Source organism: Merops nubicus, unplaced genomic scaffold (assembly GCF_000691845.1).
Source record: "Merops nubicus isolate BGI_N331 unplaced genomic scaffold, ASM69184v1 scaffold9168, whole genome shotgun sequence".
Classification (NCBI taxonomy): Eukaryota; Metazoa; Chordata; class Aves; order Coraciiformes; family Meropidae; genus Merops; species Merops nubicus.
Genome location: NW_008625081.1, coordinates 4,835 through 32,108, shown reverse-complemented (window position 1 = coordinate 32,108; position 27,274 = coordinate 4,835). Strand labels below are relative to the sequence as shown.

At 41.4% G+C, this 27,274-nt stretch overlaps 1 protein-coding gene across 1 annotated transcript; it reads left to right on the top strand.

Annotated features, from left to right (window-relative positions):
• Positions 1–726: 726 nt before the first annotated feature.
• LOC103777990 (uncharacterized protein C14orf80-like) lies at positions 727–26,863 on the top strand (the record flags this gene model as incomplete). Its single annotated transcript, XM_008945556.1, has 4 exons — positions 727–805; positions 7,652–7,854; positions 19,653–19,820; positions 26,765–26,863. Coding segments are annotated over 4 exons (549 nt in total), but the record flags the coding sequence as incomplete, so codon positions are not given.
• Between the last annotated feature and the right edge of the window lie 411 nt (positions 26,864–27,274).

Here is a 27,274-nt window from a genome sequence, read left to right as displayed (position 1 = left end):
GTGTGGGCGCCGGCGGGCGTGTGCTGCGTGGCTGCACACCCACTGCTCTGGAGGGGACTTCATCTTGTTGTGGGTTTCACCTACAGCTCGACGCTTCACCGCGCTCTGCAGCCCCTTCCTAGGGCCGCCTGAGGGTTGCTGCCCTTCCTGTGCACGAGCTGGGGCCTTCCTGCCTCCGGGTTCCGCAGGGCGATGCTTTGGAGGCCTCGGCTCGCACACAGGGCGCTCCACCTCCCCCGCCCGCTGTTTTAAGTGTTTTATGAGCGTTGGCTGAAATTCCCACTGTAAGAATCGCTATTTCAGTTTGTCAGTGTGCTGTCCTTGTGCGGCCAAGAAGTGGTTTCCAGTTCCAGCCCACTGTGCTACCTTTTGTTTGTGAGTTTTTGATGCTATTGTGAATAGATCTTTTTGGTATCTTCAAGAGCTTGTTTGACAATGGGTGAGTTATGCCATACTTGGTTATAACAGCAGATATTTTGGAAGCTGTTTTGTAGGTATATGTCTCAGAGCAGATGTACTGGGTCTTGCTCTACAGCCAGCATTGGCAGCCCTTCTCTTTCTGTGTGCCCCTGACTGTAGGTAGGGCTATTATATGAACCTGAATGCAGATGTGCTCTTCCTGTAACAGCTGATTCTCAGATGGGGGTTTAATTGCCTAATTAGGGCTAAATATATGGCAGATGTTTTGTCTGCTGACCTTTCCACACCCCTCTCTTTCTTTTGCAGAGCCTGGATTTCTGGAGGCTGCTCTATGTTCTTCTGAAAGAAATCCATGGAGAGAAGTGGACAGAGTCTGATGCCATAGGTAACCTAGTCAGTCTGGCTGACTGTGATTTTCATCTGTCCTGGGGAAGGACTGGGACTGGCTTTCTAGCACCTTTTCTTTGGCTCCTTGCTCCTTGTCAGAAACGATCCGTTTTCAGCACTTGTGCTACCATCTTACTGCTGCATCAAGTTGTCTGGGCAGGTTTGCTCCTCTGTGTCTTGCTTTGCCCATGAAACTGGGATGTTCTTGAATGTACTAGAGGCTCTTACTTCCCTTTGACATTTCACTGCAGGTAAATCTCTGCAATAATGTTATGCATTCTCAACATCTGCAGAGATAATTGCAGAAGTAGGTTTGGTTTTCCTTTGATTCCTTGTGATTAATTCTCTATCAAGTCCTATGTCAGGGCCATCAGTTATGGCATATGAACTATAAAGGCAGTGTTTTGATTTAAAGTTCGAGACAAAACAAAGAGTACAATGTGTGTGATTATTTTAGAGGGATCATGAATAACTTTATGGACAGGGCCACTACTCCAGAGAGAAGCTGCAGGTTGGCTTCTCACAATGGCAAAGCACCATTTACTTCTTAAATGTATGTTATTCCAAGCGTGGTCCTACTTCCCAGACTTCTCTCTTGAAAGATGTCTCTCTAGAGCCCTTTCATTGGCAGAGGACGTTTTGAGAATGGGGTTGTCTGTGATGGATAGAGGCCTCCTTAGACCAAAACCACTTAAAATCCTCTCTTGCCCTTGAAAGCAAGAGACCCAAACAACATTGTTTGAGCCCCTGAAGAGCTGGGAATCTGATGACTCTGTAAATGGAGTAAAAAAGGCTAAGCACTGTGGAGCGTGGAGCAAAACCAGCGTAGTTCTGCAGGTAGCTAAGCAGGAAATCGGTGTGGTTTGGTGTTTGTTACAGGACTGCTAGTTTTCATTTGGCTGGTTTTGCTTTTCCTCTTATCCACAATCTGATGTGTATGGTAACTCAGTTTATTGTCTGTCTCCTGCAGCTTCGTGGAGGTGGTCCTGCACCAGTGCAACCTCTTGGAATCCTGGCTGCTCCCATTCTAATTGCTTGTGGCACCTGGAGACAGGATTGCCATGTGCATGTGGCAGGTTGATGGGTTCTGTTTGGAACTGCTGAGCTGAGTTTTAGGAAACATGTTTAGTCACAACTTGGTGATTAAAGCTGAAATTCAGGTTGGAGGGCTGTACTGTTTTTCAGGTTACATTAATTACCTTTGCTTGTCCAATTGAATGAGTTGTCTGCTGCAAGCACGATTGATATTTTACTTCCTTTCTTCTCTGTCCCTACTCTGGAGCACTTGTGCTTTCGTGTATTTATTTCATGCAAATGAAGTGGAAGTCTTGGGCGTAGGGACTAATTAACTTTCTCAGGTTTGTATGGGATCCTGTTGCACAACAAAGATTTGAAATTGATTCCTCTAATTCAAGTCTAGTGCTTTAGTCCACATATCAGGCATTCCTTTCTTTGCTGTTTTTGTGCAACTTCTTAATTATCTTAGCTAGAAAGGAGGAGAGCAGCAGTTGCTGGATCCCAGAGGAAGTCTGTGAGGACTCCTTTGATGTCTGTGTGCACAGGACTAGCTTTCTGGAATAAGAGAAGCCTTAGTCAAATGGTCTTCTACTCTTTCTTTTTCTAAGGGAAAAATCAAACTTTGGCCCGTAGTCTGTATGTGCTGTTGGGGTCACTGTGCTTCTTCTCACTGCTCTGTAGAACGAGACCTACGTTTCAAGGACTATTTGCCAGATGTTGTGAGGTGCTAGGAAAAGTAGTACCTTGCAAGGACAGAATGCTCTTCCAGATTTTGCCCATGGCAGACTTTCCCAGAAAATTTTTCCTTGATCTGAGAAGTCCTTTCTAACAAGTGATTTTCAAAGCTGCACCCCATTGTGTGTGTCTGTTTTGATTTAGTAGTTTTCATTAGTCAGTTTTTGATCTGATCTTTTCATACAGGTGAGTTTTAGGGGAGATTAGTTTGCTTTGAATACAACAGCTACTAGTCATTCCCTTGTTATGGTTGTGATGTGATGTTGTTTAAAAGAACTTTATGCATTGTATTTATAAATAATTTATGTATTTTATTGCCTAGCTAGCAGAAACAAAATATTTGAAAGATCACATATAAAAACAATCCACACAGTTTGATGGTTTAGAATGTAGGAGCTATTGCGTTCCTACAGAAAGAAACCAGAAATGGCACTGAAGTGTGTCAGGCAGGGGTTGTAAAATTCTGCAAATGGCTCTTCTGGTTTCTCATTTCTGAAGATTTTTTTTCTTCACGTGGTAAAAACCACTTAGTGTCAACTTTGGTGGGAAGCCATTAACACACTCCAGCCTCTCCAACATGTCAGAAGAACGGGTCTCTCATCAGTGGAGTCACAGTAAGCTGTGTTGGTACTCACAGTACCAACTTACACACTAAGTTGGTACTCTGGGCATTACTGTACCAATGAAGTCATGATGAGTGGTTTCACGCTGCTCTCTCTTCACAGAGGCTGAGAGCTGATGGACTTGGTTAACATCCTAACCACCACACCAGGCAGCACTGCAATATGCATCTAGATAGTTGGAGGAAATGTTTCTTTTCTGGAGTTGCAACTAATTTTTTATAGTATGGGAAAGGGGTCTGTAAAAAGTCTGGGAAAGAGCTGCAATATATTTTTGTTTGACAAATGAAGCAGAAAATGTTCTTCTGCAGCAGTGGTTTCCCATAATACCTCTGCCTATGCAGGTGTTTCTTGCCTGAGTGCATGAAATAATGGATCTGTGTCTGTTCTTGTACTTGATCTAGTTCCTTCCCATCTTAGCCTGTCAGGCTAACGCATACCCTTATTTGAATATCGTGTTATAATTCACTGAAATATTCTGCAGGATTCACAAAGCAGAAGAGCACACACAACTTGAGTATAGTTTTAAAAGAGCTGAACTTTGAGGTTTACCCACAGCTTAGTCTTACTTGCTGAACATACTTTTATAAGTGCTGTGCATTCAAAAGGGGATTAGTTGGAAGGACCCTGTGGGTCTTTCTCTATAAATTGCCTAATCCTAATGAAATGCCCAGAGAAGTTATTGTCAAAGAGGAGGTGTTTGAGTGACTGGTGTTATCTGCTATCTGACTGATGGTTTTTCCTCTCTATCGGCTGCACGTTATGGAAGAGTCTGTCTTGGTCTTGGGTATTTATATAGCCTCTACTGCCATTTATCTGAGCACCATTTCCTTGTAAGCAGAGCACTGTAGAGATGAGGAAAACTAAGTGACTTCTTTAAGGTAATGGGAAGGCTCTTGAGCCCCAGTTCCAGATCCATGCTTTGACCGCTCAGCCACAGTTTTTGCCTGATACAGCCTCTCATGTGAGGGCAATGTATTGCAGAGGGAGAGACAAAACAGGGGGAGATAAAGGACCAGAGATGCAGGGGTGAATTGCCTCGATGGATCTGGTCCTCACTGGTGTTTCAGGGTGGGGAAGTGCTGATAAAGGAAAAAAACACCTGGGTTGCTCTCTGTTCCTTCCTTCTCTTGGGTATGTGATTTCTTGTGGAGCTTCCTGAACTGCAGATGGCAGCATATGATGCTTGTTTGCTTTGGAAAAGGAGGAACGTATGTACTGCTCTTTCTTCTTTTTTAAGTATTTCTGCCTCTACCTGTTTTGGCAGTTCCTTTCTTGACAAATGCACAAAGAAAAGGGCAATATGAAAATGTAGCTCATGTGAGAATGTTTAAGAGTGATCAAAATAAAATCTCGTTTAATATCTGAGTGCTCCCCCTGTACACGAGGGGTCTGAGTGCTTACCTACAGCAAGATTTTTAGCTAGCCATAGGCATGTCTACCACCCTAGCACCACAAAGGGAAGCTGCTTGCTTTTACATGCACAGGTTTTGCAAAAAGAGCAAGTGAAGTGATTTAGATATTTGGGTTTCCTTTGTGTCTGTAATGCAGAAACAAGATAGGGTTAAAACCAACTGTTCAACTGTCATGTGTCTCTGCAAAAGCTTTGCTGCACAAACTAACTAGTCTTGAAAAAAAATGAGCTCTGCACTATCATGTCACCTGCTTAATCATGCTTTTGATCTTGTGTTTTGTTTTTCAGTCATGGTTAATGTCTTTGTCAGGAATTTGTTTGTAGCTTTCACGTGGCAATCGTGTATTCCCGCTCCTGCTGTGAAGATGTGCAGCAATCTGTCCTGCTTTCAGCAGTGTGTTTATGCTGAGGAGCACTCTTAAAGTAGGCAACTCTTTAGGGACCCACACCCTTGTTTCCCTAAATCCTGAAGCTGGTCAAACAGTGCAGACAGTATACTTCTCTGTGGCTTGTCAGGGCACAAATGGCCTGGTGAGTCTTGATGACCAGCTCCGTCCAGCCTCAGCAGGGCTGTAGAGATGTACAGCTCCTGTAGAGTTCAGCTCACCTTAGAGCTCCTCTCTGTGGCTTGGCTTTGGATTACTTTTGATGGATAAGACTCCTTTAGCATTTTGCAAATCAAGTTAAGGCAACCACTCTTCACTGTGTGAGTCTTTTGTAATTAACAAATTCCTTTTGAGAGCAACAGGATATTTTTTTTTCTGTTTTTTTTTTGTGTTTTCAAGTTGGTGGTGATGTGGTTTTTGAGCTTCAGCAGTTAGTGCCAGACAAAGAAAGATTAGAGTATGTGTCAATGCTAAGGAACGTTTTCACCGCAAGTGGCAAGGAGTAGGCAAATTAGTATGTTATGTGATTGTTATGTTAATTAAGGACAGCAATGATAGTCACTGATTGTGAGGTTTGTGCTTCCTGATTTTTTTTTTTCTTGTGTGTACCTTTTTTATGAAACACTACAGTGAAGCACTACACTGGACAACGGGAACAACTTGCTTCCTTACTTTATAAGAATGTCTCAACTGGATCAAACTGAAGGCTCCTGTAGCTCCATCCAGCTGTGGAAGCCATCAAAAGTGGATGTCCAGGGGAAAGGAAAGAGCTAATACAGAATGATGCTTCCAGGGGGTATTACTTCAGCCTCCAGACTTCCCAAACCAGCAGAGATATCTTTGTATTGCACAAGCTTCCATGAAGTCCTGTTCCATAAATCCGCTTGCTCCTTGAGCCTGTGTAACTGTCCGTGTCCATAGTGTCCTGTGGCCAGAAATTTCAGAGCTTTGCTGTATGCGTCAAGAACATCTCTTTAACTTGGTTTGACTCACATGCTTGCTAACTTTGTTTTGTGGCTCACAGTTCCTGTATTGATTGTGGTGCAAAGAAATTATTCCCTATTCACCCTTTCCACAGGACTTCTGGTTTTGAAGAGTTTTGTCATATCCTCTCTGTCATCGTCTTGACCCATGTCATCAGTTTTTACAACGAAGCTGTTCTGTACCTGTGATCGTACTTGTCCTTTCTCTTTGTTTTTTTTTTTTTTTTTTTTTTTTCCCCCCCAAGTCTTTGGTAGCCTTTTTGAGACTGAAAAAACCACACTGTTCATTTGAGATGTGGAGTCACGGTGGATATAGACAACAATATAAGGTTGTTTCCTGTGCTCTCTTTACTTTCTTTTCTAGGTTTCTCACATTCGGTTTGCTTTTGAATACATATAAGAACAGAGTGTGATATTGTAATGAGAAGTCTTATTTAAGATGGTGTTCCTGAGTCCAGTGGTCAGCTCCAAGCCCGTTGCTATGTCAGTGAAGTTAGGATTGTTTTTTCCTTTTGTGGACATCATTTTTCATTTTTTCTAAAAAGAATTTTCTCTGTCATTTGAAAGCTTGGGCTCATTAGGTTATGCAGCCCTTCACGATCTGCCTGCATTCTTTACTACTGAGTAATATCAGATCAGCAACAAATTTTCTGTCACTAGCACATTGTTTCGAGTTGTTTCAACAGCCAACTGCTTAGCACAGGGCCTGCATGTGAAAACACCATTTGTTCCTACCCTCTGGTTCGTGTCTTCTAGGCACTTGTCATTGATTCAGGGGCCTTCTTTCTCCCTCTAGTGCATGGGTGTAGTTTTTTTGTGCTAGTTAGACTTCCCAGAGGGATCCAAATGTCCTGCAGGCGTTGAATTTCCTTAATCACTTGCTTGTTGTTGCCTTTGGAGAACTCCAGTAGCTTTTTGAGCTGGACTTCCTTTTACAACAACTCTTAGTTCTCCCCCAGTATGTATCGTTTATCATTGTGCTCCCTAACTGTTCTTTATTATAGCTCTGACTTAGTACAGAGCTGAAGCTTACTGATCTGAACACTTTTTAATAATAATTTTCTCTGTTTCCTCATTACTTTACGGTTCTATAGTGCCTGTCTTGTAGCTGTCAGGTAACATTTACTGCTGTGAAGGAATATGGATCAGAGCATTCCTGAGAATTAAATAGTCCATGTGGTCTGGTATGCAGTGTGGTGTACTGCATTATCTCTGCCTGCTCACTGGTGCTCAGAGATTTGCAGCAGGCTGTGAAACTCCTATCTCTAAATTCCAGTCTCATTTGGGAGTAAAGCAGCTCAGAGTGTTTACTAATTCATAGCGTGCTTGGTGGCTCATAAAAAATGAATAGGTGAGTTGGAGTCCTGTTATAGTGGGGATGGCTATTTGCCTTTTTGCCTTTGTTGGTCTCCAAGAGGCTATTACAGGCCCTAATCTCAACACTGAATTTCTTCTTTTCCCTCAGCAGTAGTCCCTGTAGATCAGAATGGGGCAGCATAAGGAAAGCTTTTACCCTTTACCTCCTGTCCTTTATCAGTTGTTGATAAAGGCTGTAGTCTCCACTGTCCTCCACTAATCTTAGGCTTGATTAAAAATCTTGCCCTCGGGGGGGCATCAGTTTCTGGAACTGAATGAGTAAATGCACCGAGTTGTGCAGTGTGTTATTCTCAATTGTTTTCTTCGTTTCAGATAAGCAAATTAGGTTTGTAAAGTCAGCCCTGTGGTACCACGGCTACGGCAGGCCAGAACTCTCTCGGCTCCCCTCCGACGGCTCAGCGGGTAGTCGGGAGCTGCTGCTGGCCTTTTCCTGGCTGCTGCACAGGCTCAGCCTCCTGGAGCAGCTTTTGGCTCGGAACAGAGTAAAGACTGGGGATGAAACCTCTGTGTGCACGGTGAGCATGTTTGTGTCCTTCACCTCTTCTGCCCATAAGTAATGTGCTGTGACAGGGGCCGTGTTATCGCTAGTGTGCAACATGTGGTAGCTTGGTACCTTTACAAATAAATGCCTTACTCCAGCTTTAAAAAAATGCAAAGGGGCCAGCATCTGGAAGTTGTTTTCTTTCCCTTCTCTAAACTTTCTGTGTGCAGGTAATCTGGGTTCCTTCTCTTTCTCAAGCTCCTCCCTGAATTCCCTGATTTTTATTTCCAGTATAGGTTACACCAGCATGGAGGAGTGTGTGTAAGTCAAAGCCTTCAATCTCTGTGCTTCTGAACTTTGTTTCCAGACTGTAGCATGGGTGGTTCTACAGTGCAGACAAACGGGTTAGCTGTGAATGCTGGGTATGTTGGCATTGGGTAGAGCAAGTAGTCCTAAGGCAAATAGTACTTTTTAAAAAAACATCAAGATGCTTTTTAATGGCAGCTCAAATGGCAGCTACTGCTCTTGGAGTAACTAATGACCCTGTGTCCTCCTTAAGAGAACAGTGGGGTTTGTTGTTGATGCTAGCACATAGCCTGCTCTGAAGTAAGCTAAGGATAGCTGTGCGTCTGCTTTAGCTGCAATATATATATGTGTGATTAAAAAAAAAAAACAAACCAAACCTCCACAAAACTGCAGTCTACTAGTGTTTGGTGTTACTACTTTTAAAATCCATTCCTTGCATTTAAGACTGCATGCACCTTCTACTGTATAGACAATTACTCTGAAGCACAGAGTGAAAAGCTCAGGAAAGTTGATGTTTTTTTTCATGTTTAGAAAGAAAGCTCAAAGGGAAAAGTCACATTTGTAACAATGTTATTAACAGTATTTAGAGAAAATGAACCACTTGCTACAGTAGAGTTGCTGGCTGCACAGAAGAGGGAGCACAAGAGTCTGTGCTTGGTGCTCTGCTCATGGGTGGTGGTGCTGCTGCCCTAGGGTGATGTGAGGGATGCCTTGAGACTTTAGGAAAAACACTTTTGGAGAACTTTTTAGTTTAAACTTCTTACCTTTTCTTTGTCTTATTTCTCTGGTCATTTTTTTGTGTCCTTCATTTCTATTGCAAATGAGTGATGAGTGAAGTGTAGCAGCAACATGAATTCAGTAAAGGGGCAGCACATATGTTATTTCTCTGTAGGTCTTAAGTTCTGCATTTTCCCAAAAGAGATGAAAGAGCTATGGTAATACAGTGGTAATGTCTTATGGCCACACAGAGGCACGCTGAGAAGTTTGTTGCTGTGCCTTTCACTGTAATTCTAACCTGCTCTACCTGTGTTTCTCAAAGAGCATGGATTGCATATTTCATGTTCTTACCCAATAACTGTCCGAAACAGTGTTTGGAAAGGTTTACAAGTCTGGAAGCTTTTTTTCAATAGGCCAGACAAAAATTTTATAGCCTGGGGATTTGAGTTAGCATGTGTATGTATAGCTTATTTTAATGGCAACATTTCTTTTATGGTGTTTGTCTGGCAAGTTTCCATGCTCCAATAAAAATAGATGTTCATGGGGGGAGAAAAATGATAGAATGTAGCTGTAGCATAGCTAGTGTGGTTTTCTGATTCTACATCAAAGGAAAGCAGAATTTTGAGGGAGAGGCCTTATCTTTTTTTTGATCAACTAGGCATTACAAAACTAACACATTCAACCTGTAAGACCAACCAAATTGATATCTGGGGATGCACAGTTAAGGATATAAGGGTGTAGTGGTGGGTCACACACCTCATTTTGGTTGGCAAGTCATTTCCTTGTAAACCACTCACAAAAGCCTGTTGTTTGTTGCATAAAAGTGTGATAGTTTTGTTATTGTTATATACTGTTTTTTGGTAATTACTGTTTCATGTGGCAAAGTCTACTCATCAGTCAGACAGCATTCAACAATATAGTCCCTAAAATCATAGTAAGAAGGGAAGAGGGTGAGGTTGTCAGTTTGATACCTGACAACTTGTGAGTTAAAGTACAACTTGAACAATTGAAGTACTTGAATTTTGACTCTGTGAATCTTAAATACCAGACATTTGTGATACTGAAGCTGAACTGCTGGAAGAGGTGTAACAAATTGTAAAGACATTGCTATTGCACCAGAGATGTAGTGTCTACACTCATAACTCTCTTTTATTTAAGTAAATTGAAGGAAAAAGGTTAAAGGAGAAAAAACCTTCACTAGAAAAAGATGTCACAAAAAAGACAAAATGGAAAAGCTCTTTAAAACAAGTGAATTTCTCTGCTCAGAAAGAGCTTGAAAATTCTTCCACCACATGGAGTCTTTTTTTTTTTTTTTTTAAATTACTATAAAAAATTGAAAATATTTTCCTGACTTGAGAATGTTGCAAAACAAAAATCCATGAAATAGTATTTGGTTCTGTGCATTGCTGAGATCTCTGCCGGAATCAGCCAAGCACAAAAGCCAGTACTTAATGGCAAAGCACATCTGTGAGAATAAATGTGAAGAAAATCCTTACCCTTTGTCTTCCTCTGAAGAAATGGAGTCTCAAGAACTGTAGGCATAGCTGTAGTTCAAACTGATGCTCCTGTGGTTTATTTTTAAAATTTTGTCTGAAATCCACAAAAGTGGAATAGGGTCTGTTGTCCAAAGAAGAGAGAATGCAGTTAATCCCTAAATTAAGGGTACAATCATGTTCTGACTATTCTTTCAGCCTAAGTTTGAAACAAAGCCTCTAGCCTGCTGAATTGCTGATATTATGCCAAATACCCAATGTATCAAGGGCCAATTAAATTAATTCCTTTCATTTCATTTCAGATTGCCACTCTCTGGCCTTTTTTCCTTTGCAGTTCCTTAGCAACACAGTTTTCTTCCCCTGCAAATTGTACACTTCCATCAGCTCTAAAGGATTTCAGCCTGGTTATTTATAGAGGGACAAGGGTATTCATGACACATGATGGACATCGAGCTCAGCGGCTGCATGGAATTCATAATCTTGAGATGCTGAGCTGGGGAAGGCTTCTATAAACTTGCTTTTACATGCACTTTCATCTTCAGAACCAAAAGTTAAGTGATTCCTAGAATTCTGAACGGTGATGAAAGGCTGGTGAAAGGGTGAATGTGGTAGGAGGTAGTGCTTAATGTGGCTAATGTAATTAAAAAAAAAAAAATCTTGAGATAGTTGTTGGTAAGGATAGGTACATTTAGCAGCCTAGGATGATTTTGTGTTGATAGCTTTTGTGTGTTAGGTAAGAAAATCTGTGAGGACACCTTGTCTCATGTGGCCTCCAGCTCTTTTTTTTTTTTTTGGGAAGGGCAGTGTTGCAGTTTTTCCTGAGCCCAGTGAGCAGGACTGAAGGAGCCACTTGCCCTCACTAGACTTCCACCCATGGCTCTCTTACAGTATGTGAAGTTTATAAACTAGGAGAGAGACAATTAAAAGTAGGCTAGAAACTATATTGCTGTGCAGGAGGAACTGGAGCTTGAAGAGGGGATCAATGGAACATGTCAAATTCTAGTACCTGGCTGCTGTAGTGCTAGTCTGTTCTCCGAATTTACTGTCCTGACCCGTCAGTAGGTTGGTGACTCCCAAGGCAAGGCAGTAAGTGAAAGTTCAAACCTTGCCTTGGTCAACTCTTTAAAAAAGTAATTACTAATTCTGTTAGCTCTATAAAGACTTAAGCATAATCTGAATTGGATACTGAAGTGTCTACTTGGGAATTCTTGCCTATTGTTATTGCCTGAAAGCACTGGGTGATTAATTTGATGGACATTGTCTTCATAGGCTTTTTACACCCCTTGTGGATTTCTATCTTAAATATGCACTGCTGCGATGTCAGTCCTAACATCTTTTGTTGCTTTGGTGATCATGTACAGGCAGATTATTCTGCGTGCCATTCATTGATTTCTATTTATATATAAACATCTTGAGAGTGCAAACCACATCTGAGACCCTGTGGGTGAAGCTGCCCCTCATGGAACCAGTAAGGCAGGTCAAGGGAATTCTCATATTCCCTCTTTCTATGAGAAGCAGGTAGTTGTTTGATATAAATCTGCCTTTTTAGCACATTCAGTATTTGACAACATTTTTTTTTTTTTACTTGCTTTTTTGAATTTTAGCGATAACATCACAGCTGTCTCCAAATCTACAATGGTTTGTGCAGATAATAGCAGTACTCTGTGAGCACATATCCTGTCTGTTCCCAGGGAAGGATACTCCCTGCACTGGTGTTATTTCTACAGCTAAAATTAACCTGTGTGCACCCTGTAATTTAATTATATGTGGAGGCTGTTGAATTTTTTAGATAGGGGTAGTGATGTTATATCCCTCATTATCATCAGGATGTGTTGTACTGACACTGGTTTTTGGTTCCACTAATTCCTTCTGCCTGCTTCTTGCCCTCTGAGTGAAATTGGATGCCCCTCCCTTTTTGTGATTTTTATAGTAATCAGCAAATAGAGCTGCTGTGCCTGTTACAGTTGGAATTCATGCGTGTGTCTCCAGCATGCTGGAGTGAACTCAGTTTAATTACTTCTTGTGGGGAAAAATGAAGCTAAACATGCCATCTCACTCTCAGGTTTGCAATTAGATTAATCTTTTGCTTGTCATGGTCTAGTTTGACTCACTGGCTATTTCCAGTGTAGCGTGACACTTACGCTTGGTCTAATCTTGTCGATGAAATGCCTTTCTCTTATAGAAATCCTGATGGTCACTGCTGTTCCATAACCCGTGTTATTAGAGGAAAGGGTTAATGTAGCAGCCAAGCTTGATGTTTCCCCCAGCAGAAAACCAGGAAACCTTTGGCACTAGTGTCAGTAAATGCATATTTTCTAGGTTTTTTTTTCCTCTTCTTCACCTATTCCAATGAGGGCGGAGGAGGGAATTTTATTAACCTATTGATTCTGACTCAGAAGCAATTACTTTCTAGATCTTTATGGGCTGTATTAGTCTGTCAGCTTTCATGTTTTGATTTTCATCCCTTATTCCCTGTGCTTAGACTTCTATTCTTTGCCCTTCTGTCTTCCTAGTAACTCACTATTTATCTTTCTGCCTTCTTGTACTACAGCAACATTAGTATCAAAGTAGCTGCTAAATAATACTTCCTTAAAATCAGTTCCCAAAACCTAAATGGAGTGCACAGGATGCCTAAAGTTTCTCCTGCAGACTTTCCCTCAGCTCCTTTTCGCCATGCAGCAGCCTGGTGTGCTTGGTGGGTGCTTTCTGTTGTAAAAGCACAAGCTTACCTGTGGTAGCTGAAATTGCCTCCATGTTGTTCTGCATGCGCATGTGTATGTGCTATTAATTCTGATATTTTGTGCACTTTTTACTACTTCCATGCTTAGGACCTATCATGGAACCTTTTTCCCAATGCAAAACAATTTTCTGTGTTGCACTAAAAAATGTTTGACAATACCTATTTTTGGCTTGACACAGTGAATACAATTGTAAGAGGTTTTGTTTTGTTTTTTTTTCTTTATTTTATTTTAGACAGCATGTCAAGGTAAAATGCTCTAAAAGAGGAATCTGAGATGATCAGAGAGACTTATAATTTATTGAGTCTGCTATTTCTCTGTCAATGTCTGAATTTCAAATAAATGCAAAATTTCTTGAACCTGACTTTACAACTGATGTGTTCTGGGTGGAGTTCTACCAACAGGTACTGGAGCCGCTTGAGCTTTCATGTGAAGAGAGGAAGCTGAGGACTGGCATGCTAATAGGAAGGTTAGCATGGTCATACTGATACCCTGTACTTGACTAAAATCGTGTGTGGGGAGCTCCTTCCTTGTCGTTTGGGGAAACCGAGAGATTTTTCGAGATATTTTAGGGCCTCTTCTGCCCTCCGGTGGCAGGGAGCAGCCAGTACCTTTGGTACCTTGTGATGAGCTTTGCTCTATAGCCCTTTCATACCAGTGAGAACATCCTCTGCTTTTGGGGTCCCAAGCTCAGTGATCAGGATTTAACTTTCACTGGAGGATCTTTTGAGATAAAGTTTTTTTTTTTCCCAGGAGAACAAGTGGAGCATGCAAAGAAGGGCCTGACAGATCTTTGGTGTATGGCAGAGCTCTGCCTCTTCTCCTGGAGAGCACTTGCTGTTTCTTCTCCTCTTGGCCTCTTGCTCCAGATTTGCTGCCAGTGTAGCAAGCTGCATCTTTCTCTCTTCACTGGTTGCCCTATTGTCCAGCAGCTTGCCACAGGGAAGCAAAATGGATGTGGGCAAGCAGGGCTCCAACTACAGGCAGGGGAAATGCAGTGCTAGGCTTTATCAGTCTATGTTGCATTTCCTGAGCCCTGCACAATGCTGTGCTCTGGGGGTTAAGGTCTCACCCTGCCATGTGTTTGTTTTAGCATATTTGGTTTCCATAATTTGCCAGAGTATGTGATGCAGTGAGCAGTGGGATTTAAGTGTTATTTTAAAACCTTGCAGCTCGAAAGATTAGGCAATGCTGCTGTGCTCTTTTAAAGGCATAGAGCTTTTGCTCTGTTGCAGAGATCTTAAGTCACCTCTGGAATGAGTGAGGAGGGATGGGAGAAGACACTGACTTGCCCTAGTGCCTCAGGCCTGTGGCTACTGGCAGACAGGCTTATTTGAACAAGGCAAGAATGGGTAGGAGCTGTGTTAACAGTTTCTGTCTTCCTTCAGCATCTTCTCTTTTTCACTGTTTGCCAAGAGTGAGCTCTTGGGGGTGTTGTTGTGAGTAGTATTTTTTACAAGAGGCACTGAGATTTAACAGATAAGAGGCCTTGCAGAAACATAGGATTTTACTTAATTTTACTGAGTATGTGATGGGTATAACTCATATTGTGAGCACTTGCTGCTGGAAAACATTCTGTGCAAATATCTGGATATTTAGTTGGTATGCACATCATGTGGGAATGGGTTCTTATACCATCTATCTTTCCATGCATATGTCTAATCTGGATCCTACCTTGTATAGGAGGAAATCCAATTAGTTCTTTTGATGGTACCGTTAATGAAAATAGTGTTGTCCCTTTTGTGTTCTTCTGTTCAAATTGTTCCTTTTCACATCTTCCCCTCCTGCAGATAGATATATGGCTGTATTAATTAGGAAAGCATGTCTGAGACTGTTATTTTTGGCTGTGGCATTTAATTTTTTTGAAAAATATGCTCTGTTTAAAGATCTGTAATTACACAGCTTAACATATGTTATGTCACATCAAAACCATTGTCTGAATTATGAGCGATTCAGACTGAGCTCTCAGTAAAAGCTGCAGAAGCTCTTTATTGGCTTGATTTATGTCATTGCTTTGCCTTTCCTGAGTCTTGCAGCGAGGGATCTAGATATGCTCCTTCCCACCTGATCATCAGGCTGTGTGATTAGTGTAGTTAAGATCTGAGTAGTACCTGCGAGTAAATTGATTCTGTCAAGAGCCAGATTAACTCAGGTGCAAGTGAGGAGTGGGCTGGGAGTGTGCACTGGAGGTTTCAGCTGGCAGTTGCTTTATTTCACTTGCTCAAGGATCAATGTCAGGCAGGCCAGGGATGAGCTGATGGCAGCAGGGCTCTGTCCTGCACCGGGAGGTGGCAGCTTCTAGTCAGGAAAGAGCATCTCTGGGGGAACTGGTCCTGCCGGTACCTTGCTTTACAGCAGTGCAGGCAGCAGAGGCCTTTTAATTTCCATTGTGCGTACAGGGCATTGTACATTTTTTGAGCTAAGAATTTATAAGTGTTAAGATACCTCTATGAATAGGAAACGTTTGGGAAGTGTAGATGTGTGATGAAGTTGCAAACCAAAAGGTTTTCTTTACAATACTGCTTATGGCGTATTTTAAGATCTCCACTGAATCTGAGGGGAATTTTGGTTTAAAACAATTTTTGGAGTTTAATTCGAAGTGTATGAATGGAGCAAGGTCAGCCACACACCAGATACCAGATCACTAAAATCCCCAAATGGAGCAAGTGGTGCGAAAAATGCTCCCTTCTCACATGTCTATACACACATTGATGTTTATGTTGTTCTTTGACAGACTGTTTATATGATGAAGTACTTGTTTGTTTCCATCCACTGTTGATACAACTGCTCCCCAATTTTGAATAAAATGGGATTGCTTCGTATTTCAAACCAAAAAGAAGAGCTTTATTTCTGCTATAAAGGTTGAAACTACTTAGTCTTTAATTTCTCTCTAAGCATGTTGCATGCAAATTGTTTGCTCAGACATGTGTAATGTGATTGAAAATTGATAAATTGCCTTGCCTATTTTCACACCCTCATTTCTCCCACCCCTTATTCTTTTTCTCTAAGTACTTTTATATCTGATGGCTGTTTTAATTCAGTGTGTTTCATGAATCTGACTTGTCTCCTTAGAGCACTTCTGCCATGAGGACTGTGGTGGCTTTCCTTTGCGCTTGCTGCCTTGCCTAGCCACAAGTCCGTTCACACATCTTAAGAATGATCAGGGATCTCTTTTTATAGCAATTGAACTTGAAATAACATGGGGAAATATGTTTTGGGGAGAACTTGTGTGGTATTTGAGACTGGATTCTAGGCTGCTTTGCAAAAACTTCGAATATATACTCTTAGGATATAAGCTGTGTTTTAGCCGTGACTAAGCCAGAGTTGTATATATGAGTTTGGGGTACATTTTTTAGGTTGAAAGCTACCTTAGTTGATGCATGGTGTCCTGGAATATGCATTTATTATGGGGCTTAGCTGATTATTTGCCTGGATCTTTTACTATAGGAGAGCTGGGCTTAAGTTCTGCCTAAGTGTGGACAGGGTGATAGTTCAGAAATTGGCTTGAAGAGAGTTCATGTAGATATATGCATGCCACCTTCATCAGACTTGTGCTTGCTTTTGAGTCTTGCCAATAAGTGGATGTTGAGATCTTCTAACAGCAGTGTTTTGAGATTTTAGGACAGAAAAGCTCATTTGGGGTGAGTTATAGTCAGAGTGGAACTGAGGAGCTTCATTCTGGTTTCTGCTGAAGTTAGGCTAATCACAGGTGCTCTGGCAAGTCCACATCATCCAGTCTGACAAGACTGGCTCTGGTATCACCAGTGTAATGGGAAAAGGCTCTGGCACTCAATGAGGGTATCAACACGTGTTGATGTGGTTTTGTACTACAAGCCTGTGGCACCATTCTGTAGCTGGAGTCCATGCGCCTCCCTTCTCTGCAACAGAATCAAAGAGAAACATTAATTGCAGCAAACAGCTTACAAGCAAAAAGCTTTTCTGGTAAGTGGCTATGAAATGATCTCTTCCAGAGCTGGTGTGGAGCATTCCAAGGCCATTGAGAGTGCCAGGTAGATGCCTAGGCTGCTCTTTTTATGATTTTGACTAAATAATATACACTTCTGTGTCTCAGAAGTGAATGTAGGTGTGTACCCATATTGCTGCATAGGTGAGATAAATTCACAGTGATATTTGAAGCAAAGACTCTAGCTTGAGCTGGTGTTTTAGTGATTTTTCTCCTATTGAGAGAGCAGTAAATAGTCTCTGTAAAGATGGGACTAGAAATTGAGGTCACAGTATAATATGCAAACCTTTTTCTTTCCTTTTTTTTTTTTGTCTTGTTTACTTTATGCCAGGCTAAGTATTTCATAGCAAAAGTAAATTTTTGGTGCAGTTTGTGAAATAAATAATACAGAGATCCTGTTAAAAAATGCATTGGCTGGCTTCCTTATTTTAATATTAATAAGGCAGGTTGCTACAATAAAATTAGCTCTGCATGGTGTTTGTCACTGTACTGCCAAAGCAGTTGAGCCTAATGCCATTCTTTCCTGAAATGAATCCCCAGGAGAGCAGCATTTGTGCTGTTCTGAAACCTCTAACCAGGGAAGTTGGATCTGAACTGTAAATTACGGAAAATGAACATTTTAATCTGGGAATCCCAAGTCTGTTTTTGGCCTTGCAGCTTTCTGGCTGCTAATGTGAAGTGTTCTAATGTTGTTTTCACAGGCGTTTTCTCTGCTATAGTGAGTAATATCTAATTGCTTGGCTCATCATGTTTACGGACAACTTGGTAATTATACCTGTACGGTTTCATAGTCGAGAAACCTCTCCTGATGGGGGCAAGACAATCTGAACCATGAAAGGACTTAGCTAGGACTGCAGCACCCTGGGACACCGGTGCTTTTTGATTTAGGGGCATGACAATGAAGGCATCTGAGGAGAAAGGATGACATTGCAGTTGGTACAAAGGAGATGCTGTCTTTTTTTTCAAAAGACATGAATCTGTGCCTTTAAAAGGAAAAGCCCTTTCCCAACCCTGCACCCCTGTGATTTATAGCACACATTTTTCTGAGCCACAGAGCAAAGGGAGAAAAAAAAACTGTAGTCTTGATACATTTTCTTGTGTGACCAGAACGGCATTTTTGTGCTTATAAATAATATGAACTCTCGTTGTGTTAGAGGCCCTGTCAACTGAGGTGATATTTAGGTTAAAACAAACATTAGGGGGTGATTTGATCACCATTTTAGATACAATTCTGCTGAAATCTGCATTTAAGGCAAGATTAAACTCTTTTCATTTTACAGTTTGCGTTTTTACTTTAGGATTCAAATTGGAATCTTTGCCTGCCAAATGAATCTTTATAAGATTTTATTGAATGTGGAAGTCTGTGAAGCAGGGAAGCACATATGTTTAAGTACAGTCAAGGTCTTTGGGTCCAAATATCTGCTTAAGTGTTTTGTTGAAAGCAGTCATGTTTCCAGTAAGCTTTTTAAATTTCCACTTTAAAGAAATGTCTTGAGAGTTCAACAACTGGGAGACACTTCCTTAGCTGGTGAACACTCGTTCTGAATAACCATGTGTTTGCAGTTCAGTGTTACTTATGGTAGGCTGTAGCAAAAAATTTGGAATGATGGATTGTGTTTATTGTATGTACTTTCTATGGACTGGATGCAGTTGAGAGCTCAGCCTTACTAAAGTGATGTTACTGGCATCAGAAATAAAATAACCCATGTTTTCCTCCTCTTTTAATTTGCATTCTGCAGGAGTCTTGGCTGAAAATGGAGAGAGAGATCTGTTTGTAAATGTGAATGACCTCTTTGTGCAAGAGGCTGGGGGAGCCCGAATGCCTCCATGTTCCTTGGGAAAAAGATACAACAGAAATGTCTTGCTTGCTTTATGCCATTAACCAAAGAGAAATTTCATCCAGATGACGGTGGTAGTTGTTTGGATTGTTTGTCTGTGGCAGGAGGAAAGTGGAAGAAGATGAACAAAAGGAAACACTTTGCTTCTCCTGTCTTCCTTCCAAATTACCCTAGAGAAAGGCAAAATAAATGGTGCAACTCTAGCTGGGACTGCCTCTGTGGACTCCTGGCCAATGTCAGCTGGATGGTTATTTCTTTTCCTCTATTCTGTGAGAAGGGAAATGCTGGATGGAGAAGGGAAAATAGCTGGGTGAGCATAGGCCCACAATTTTGTCCCTATGTAAGGCATTCATGTACAAAATAGACTCACTGAATACAGCCTGCAGGAAGACACTGGAGGAGCTGTATCTGTTTTTTTATCTTCTTCGATTTATTAGAATCTCGTTAAAATGTGATTTTTCCCATCTGGATAAAGAGCATACTTGCTGTCTCGGGAACACTGTCTTCCCGGATACGGAAAAGGAAAGATGAGAGAGGAGACAGCTCACCACATCATAGCTGAGAAGCCAATATTTATTCCAGACTCCAGTACTTGTTTAAGCTGTTTCCATTTCTGTATTCTAAAATATTACAATTTCTCTTTACTGCTGGAATTTACTTATTTTTAACTTTTTTTTTGCTCTTTGGCTAATTTGCTTTGTATTTTCTTCACTACTGAAAGAGTTGAAAGTGTTGAGGCTAACCCCAAACATTTTGGTATTCTCTTCTGCTTTCAGTGTGAAGATCTGCATAACAGCCAGAGAGGTACAACTGAAATAGCACATGAATGTGGACTAGAAGACACAGTAGATGTTCGATACCTTCAGTGGTTGAATGGGAGGCTGAGGTTCCAGTGGCGGAGTTTGCATGCTCAGCACCAAGAGCAATGCAAACTTCTGCACAAGGTAAATTAGCCTTCTAACTTGCTATGGCATTGTTTATTATTTAAAAACATTGTCAGCTGCTGCTAAAATGCACAAACTATTCTCGTTTGCTAGTTCTGCATTTTCTGTAGGTGAGTGAATTACTCTAAACAGTAATACCCCCACCTTTCCCTGGTGCGGCAGAACCATGAGAAAATGAGCTGTGTACAGTGCTTGTAGGCTTACAATTGTATTGAAGCCTGTCTTGCAGGTTGGCACATTAGTCACTTCTGCAACCATAGACTGTCTCCATTTTTCTCAGCAAATGCCTGGTAGAAGCAAGATGGAGCATTCTGGTCCTATAAACAAGAAGTAGTGATTCAGAATTATAAGTTCATTGGAAATGTGGACTCAAAATATTGAGCACAGATGTTGAAAGTAATAGCAGCAAAATAAAATGCAGTTTCCCTTTCTAAAGTACTGGGGAACATCCAAGTAGAGCCCAAAATCTACCTGCTTGAAATTGGGAATCAATAGTGGCCTCTGCATTGCTAAGATTCCTATTCTGTTCCCATTTATGAAGGATGTTTATATGCCTCTCTGCATCACAGGCATCTGGGAGTATCACATCTGCTTAGAATGGAAACAGCCTGCAGTTCCAAAGTTCACAATGATGGTGGCTGCAGAGACAAATTTAAAAAAATTACTCCAACGATAGACCTAAAAGTTAGTAATTAATACTGTCCCTGGATCCCCTTTCTCCTGCTTGGTATTGTACAAGAACTGGAACAAGAGTTGAAGAAGTTGAACTGGAACAGAATGAAGACGCTGCCTTGGTTTTAATCCTGTGTCTGAGAGAGCAGTGCTGAAAACTATAATGAGGTTACATTTTGTTCTTTACCTGAATTGATTGCTAGGGAAAGATCAGGTGCTGTGTGTGCAGCATCTAAAATAACCTTTTGCTTCTCATTGCCCACTGTGAATGTGCTTCCCTGCTCTGGAAATGAAGAGTCACTCTAAGTGCAGGTGCGGTCCTTGGCTTTTGCACTGAGATGACAGACAGTGATGCCTTTGGGAGAAGTGGCTTAGTGATATCAAACTCAAATTAAATGATTGGCATCTTCTCCCCTTGATAAGCTACCTCTATTTAAGCTTTTTATGGCAAGTGAGGCAAGTACCTCCATAATTCATCATCAGTGCTCTGATTTATGTGGAACTTGGCAGTAACAAATCATTAGGCAGCTTCAATACCTCAGCCTTCAGTTAATGAGACCAAGGAAGAATTAAGAGCAGGCTGAACCTGGGGCCCATAGTACAAATGCAAGTCCAGATCAGGCACTGAAATAATGAAGAGATGTGTGATTGAACAATACGCTGAACTTGTTGATAGGGTAGATGGTGACCTCCTATGTAGGTTGTACTTCAAAATAACCTTGGACATTCTTTTCCCCTGTGGCTATCCAAGGAAAAATGTTTGCTAAATCTAGGGCTGTTACAGTCTGACAAATAGAAGAGACAGGTTAGTTACATTGCTGTTCCCTGGACCATGATTTCTGGAATCTGGAAGAAGCAGCAGGAGGGAGATTCATACAGTTGTAGAATACCAGGTTGGAGAGGACCTCAGGGATCATCTGGTCCAACATTTCTTGGGAAAAGCATGCTTCAAATAAGATTGCTCAGCACCTTTTCCAGCTGAATCTGAAGTGTCCAGTGTTGGGGAAGCAACCACTTCCCTGGGGAGGTTATTCCAATGGCTGATTGTTCTCATTTGTGAAAAATTTTCCTCTTGTGTCCAGTCAGAATCTCCCCAGGAGTAAATTCTACCCATGGGGTTGTCTTTTCCATGTGACTCATTGTAAAAAGGCAGTCTCTGACTACTTTGTAGCCACTCTTTAAATACCAGAATATGGTGGCAAGGTCTCCCCTAAGCCTTCTTTTCTGAAGACTGAACAAACTCACTCAGCCTTTCCTCATATGGCAGCTTCCCAGTCCTTTGATCATCTTTGTGGTCCTTGTCTGGGTCCTCTTCAGCCTGGGCTGCACTGCTGGGTTATGTTTTCCCAGGTGCAAGACCTTACACTTGTCCTTGTTGAACTTCAGGTTCTTATTACACTCTTCCAGCTTACCCAGGTCTTCCTGCAAGGTGGCTCTCCCTTCTGAAGTGTCCACTTCCCCACTCAAGTTTGGTATCCTTGGGAAACTTCTTCAGGGTACATTTGATCCCCTCAGCCAGATCACTTATGAAGATAATAAACAGCATTGGGCTTGGTGTCAATCCTTGGGGGCCCCTGCTTGTGACAGGCTGCCAGTTTGAGAAGGAGCTATTTACCACCACCCTCTGCGTTTAGCTGGTCAGCCAGTTCTCCACCTGCAGCACAGACCAATTGTCTAGACTGTAAAGCATCAGTTTCAGAGAATGTCTCTCTTCATCCAGTTTCTCAAAGCTGCCATTACTGCCTTCTCCAACAGTCATCACTGGGCTAGGTGGCAAACAATAAGTGATGCTGGTGATGATTCTTGGGATCAGCCCATGTTCTGCAGCGTGTGTAGAGGGCTGCCATCGGAGATGTATTCACGGGGGATAGGTTGGAGCCCAGCTCCTCCAGATGTGATCACACACTGATAATGTGCACGCTCAAATTCCTCTGTGCAACCGTGGGAGTTCTGCTCAGAGCTGTAATAAAGTGCAGTGCTCTCATTTATATTTTAGTCTGAATTAAAAGCAGGAAAATTGAAAGGTAAAAGTAACTTCGGACAGGACTTCATTACAGTGTCACATTAATGTTAATATTTATTGTAACACAACATATACAGTTTAACAGCTGCATAAACAATAATTGATATTTCCTGACTCTATAGAGAAATTGTCTGTGCTACTGCATTAATTTCAAAACTTTTAAACTAGTCTATGTGTTAGAAGACTGAGCTGACCTAGTATGACCTCTATATGAGCTGCTGCTTTTCCCATATAAACCACAAAATGGTATGCAAAAGGCTAATGAGTGTTATGGGTTTTAATTATGCTGACAGGTTTACACAGGGCTTTCTCTATGAAATCATAATTATGGCTTTTACTTGCTCTGTTTAATAACTTAACAGGTTATGTATCTCAACTGTGGAGAAGTCTTATTTACTGCTGATAACAAGCTATAATTTTTGCCAACTAGTGGCGACACTTCCACAGATTTCTGTGGAGGTCTGTGACTCACTCAGGCTCTAAAGAAACCATATTCTTTCTTTGGGGCTTTTTGAGAACAACACACCACATTGGGAAAGCAAATTTTATTCTTTCAGGGGTTGACTGCTATTCTACTCCATTTTTTTTGGTATGGATATTGCTCCTGGAAGTTAGAATTGTACACAGAGGATCCAGTAAGAGGCTACCAAGGTAAAGGACTAGCTAAATTGGGCATGACCTCCAAGAAGAGGCTGAGGGAGTTGGATTTGTTTGCTCTTGTGTAGAGAAGGCTGAAGGAAAGGTCACCTAATAGGTGTGTTCAGATATTTGATGGGTAGTTACAAGGATGGTAGTTACAAAGATGTGTCTGTGGTCTTCTCAGGAGTACTGAAAAACAAAGGGAAAGTAGCTTGGCAAGTTCAGGCATATTAGCAAAGGTTTCTCTGGGATGATGGGTAGCGTTGGAGGAGGTCACCAGAGGCGCTGAATAGCCTCCATCCTCAGAGGTTTCTAAAAGACATACACACAAAGCCACAAACAGATATTTGCCATCCTCCTTGTTAGAGAAGGAGGTACAGGTACGACTAAAGACTTCCAAAAGTCTTTTTTGTTTCTCTGATTTTGTGAAAAAATTATGCATTGCTTGGGTGATCAGACACATGTACTTTCACATCAGAAGTGATGACTCACATCTTAATGAAATAGTACTGTACTGTAGGAGGGAGAGATGAGGGGGAAACAGGCAAAAATAAATGGCTGTTCTTTCTCCAAAGTACCCAAATGATAACTGAAACTGATTGCTGGGGCCTCTATTTACTCTGTCCTGCTCACAGCCACCTAAGGTTGATGGTGTCAAGTTCTGCAGTAACTGAAGAGAGAAGCCTTCCTGGAATTACAGCCAGTCATGTCTTGAGAATTGCTTGTTAGGTGGTCTGTCTGGCTGTTCTTCTTTGCTAGTTCTTCTGATGAGCTGCTTTTCAGTGACTTCAGCTCCCAGAAGGCAAGTTGAAGCTTACAGACACACACATCTTGTTGTAGGAGGAAGACATCCTCAGGGAAATCTTAACCTCTCTGTTGCTGAGGAATTTTGCAGCCTGAGGCTATGAGCTGTTGAATAGCTTTATAATGACTTCTCAACATGGACAGATTGGCCCACTTTGAAAGTATAATATAGTAATACTGTTATAATTCCCTCAAAATTCTCAGTGGTACATATTTACCTGATATACCTTCAAAGATATGGAAGCATGAGGGATAAATTACTATGTTAAGGCACGCCTCATGGTTCCTTCTCTTTCTTCCTCTTTCTGTCAAGTGCTGGAGGAATATCAATCGGCCTTGTTTTTGATCCCTCTTCAATTCACAGGGGAGAGCAGCTGTTCTTAGCTAGGCTTTGAATTACAACTTTGCCTTAAAAAATGTGAATGAGAAGCCTTGGATAGTTTCAGAAAAATGGGTAGGAACCTGAGTAGTTGAAAACTGGCTTTGGTTTTTGGTTCTGTTAAACGCACTGTGCCACAATTGGCACGTGCAAAGAAATAGCAGAACAAGTGATTTTTTTTACTAATTTTGAACAAATTACACCTGAAATGGGGGAAGGTTAGGTCCGGCTCAGAGAAATTTGGAGGTGGAGCAGGTGGACATCTGATTATGGACTATGCATATAGGTTATTAGAAATAAAATGATATTAAATGGAATTCTTGATGATAGAAGAAGAGTCTAATATAATTGTCATTATCAGATCATGTTAAAGTGACGATAACAGTCGTAATATGCTTGGAAACTGTAAAAGCCAGAGTTGTGTTCTGTCAGTAAGAATGCTGAGCAGCACGGGGAGATATCTCCTACAAACAGAACAGTTTCTTGTGCCCCCTCTAAGATAATATGAAATAAGATGCATTACAGTGGATTGGATTTGCTTTATCTATATATCTGATGTAGTAGAAGAGTAAAGGGACAAGGACAAAGTGCTGACCACTGAATAACAGAGGACAGAGACTGGTGCTGGGTGATTACCTCGTTGTCAGTAATTTATGGGTGAGCTAAACAGCAGTTGTTAGACACACATGTATCTTGGTGTGAACAATCTACCATGTTGCTCTGCAAATTGCTGCATTGGTTAATTGTACCTTTTTATTGTCTTGGGTTATTTGGATTGCAAATCTTTGGGTTTTCCTGAAGTGAATTTGCCTTTAGATCCCCATAGCATGTTTTTTAATGCAGTAGGAGTTTTTCCTCTCATGCAAGTCTGTGTGGACTGTGAACAAGACCCCTTTTCAGCTTGTCTTATGTGAACTGGACAACCTAGTCTCCCTGAAGAGTGTCTAAGCTCAAGGGTGTTTAGGAATTGGTAATGGAAACTCCCCAGAAGTGATGCTCAGTGGTGGGCTTGCCTGTACTCTCATGCAAAGGTCACTGTAAGGTTAAATCAGACCTGCCTCCACCTCAGTCCACCCCAGTGGCATGAAGCAGCAGCCATATATTTTCTGTCTGTCATCCTCTTACCTGCTTCTTGGTACTGTTTCCTCACCTTGGTACCATTTCCCTCTTTAAGGCTTGTTTCATCTTTAGTATGTTGTGGTTATCAGCAACAGATTGTCAGAAAACAAATACTGTATTTTTTCAGTTACAAATACTGGATTATTCCAGTATCCATCTAGTCTGGTCTTAGGGGAACACCTTATTCCTCTGTTGTTACAGCTTTAGAGTATTTGTTTTGGGCTTTGGACAATGATGCTGCTGCAACATACTTTTGACGAGGGGCTGAAATTCATTCCTGGTGCTGGAGGTCCAAAGGTTTGGCAGCCAGAGTTACACAAGAAAGCAGCAGGGAACGGAGAGGAGTGACAAGTAGAAGGGAAGAACATTGTGTAGGGAGGTGCTCTTTTATTTTTAAACTCACATAACTCTGCACATGTGACAGATGGTTGTCACTAGAAGTGAGTTTTGGGAAGGGAATGCTAAAATATTCTGAAGTTTCAGGGAAAGATTGATAATTACCCATGCCTGTCAACTTTAAAATAGTTGTCAATACCCAAGTGTATGATAAAGTTCATATTAGAATAAAGGAAGAAGAGCAGAAAACATTCTCTGTCTTCTGACAGAAATATTAATGAAATATGAGTGATTGTCTGACAAATGTGCACTGCTATCTTGTTTGGCAGCTGCAGTTATTACAGAAACAAAGGGATCAGCTCTGAATAGGAGGAATTGCTGTCTATTGTTCCCTTGACTAACTTGGGAGGCTTCTTTGTCAAGTAACTGGTGATACCATCACCAGTGCAGCTGGGACAAAGTCCCAGTAAGCAAAAGCCAACAATATATAGCACCAGAGAAACTTACTGTAACTAGGTACCATTTTCTGCTTTAAAGGGAGAAATCAAAAAATATTCTGAGGGAATCCTTTTCCTCTCTTAAGGCTTCTGCTGTGTAAATGGTTTCTACTTTCATACTGTCCATAAGAGCATGTGTAATGTAAGGAAAATTACTTTTAAGACAGGATGAAAAGAGAAATCTTCCAATTTTACTGTGGCAGCAGCAGTTCTTGCATGTGGTTCTGGTAACAATACCAGATGGACCATTTTGTGAGCTGATCATTGTGCATGATCATCATTTCCTGCAGGCTGTTTTAAAAGGTCTGTTGTATGGTGGTAGTAGTCACGTTTGTACTTGTCCACTGGGAATGGGCTTGTAACCACTGATTCACATCACCTTTCTAATCCATGTAGACATTAGATGGCAGCTAATGATGTTGTTAATGATCTGGTCCTCGTACTGACAAATATTTTTTTAATTATTCTATTCCAGATCCATTTATTTACTAGTGGCTCCCATATGGACCAGACCCTTGGACATTTTTCTGTTACAGAAACAGAAGTCATTAGACAACCGGAGAAGCACAAGCAGGTAATGATTCTCCTGGAATTCTTGGGTGCTTGGTGTGCTTCACACACACATTGTTCAGCAGAAGACTGCGCTCCTTGGAACGTGTTTTTAACTTGGTTTCCAATGCAAATTTGGGCTTACGTATAGAATTGTCTTTTTCCTCACAATTTGTGTTCACCAAATGGTTTCTTCCAGTTTGATAGAACATAGCTTCATACCTTTGTGTCTCAGTTTTGTAAAAACTGGCAGACAGGGAGTGGGGGGAGACTTGACTGAAAGTGCCACTGAAGAAAAGGCTTGCAGGATAAAACATTCTAGATGAGTTGACTAACTGCTGTTGTATACTGTCTGTAACCACATCTGGTCCAGCCCGGCAGAGCGTCTGCCTGTGACCTTGCCTGAGCAGGTCATGTGAGAACATGGAGAAGTATG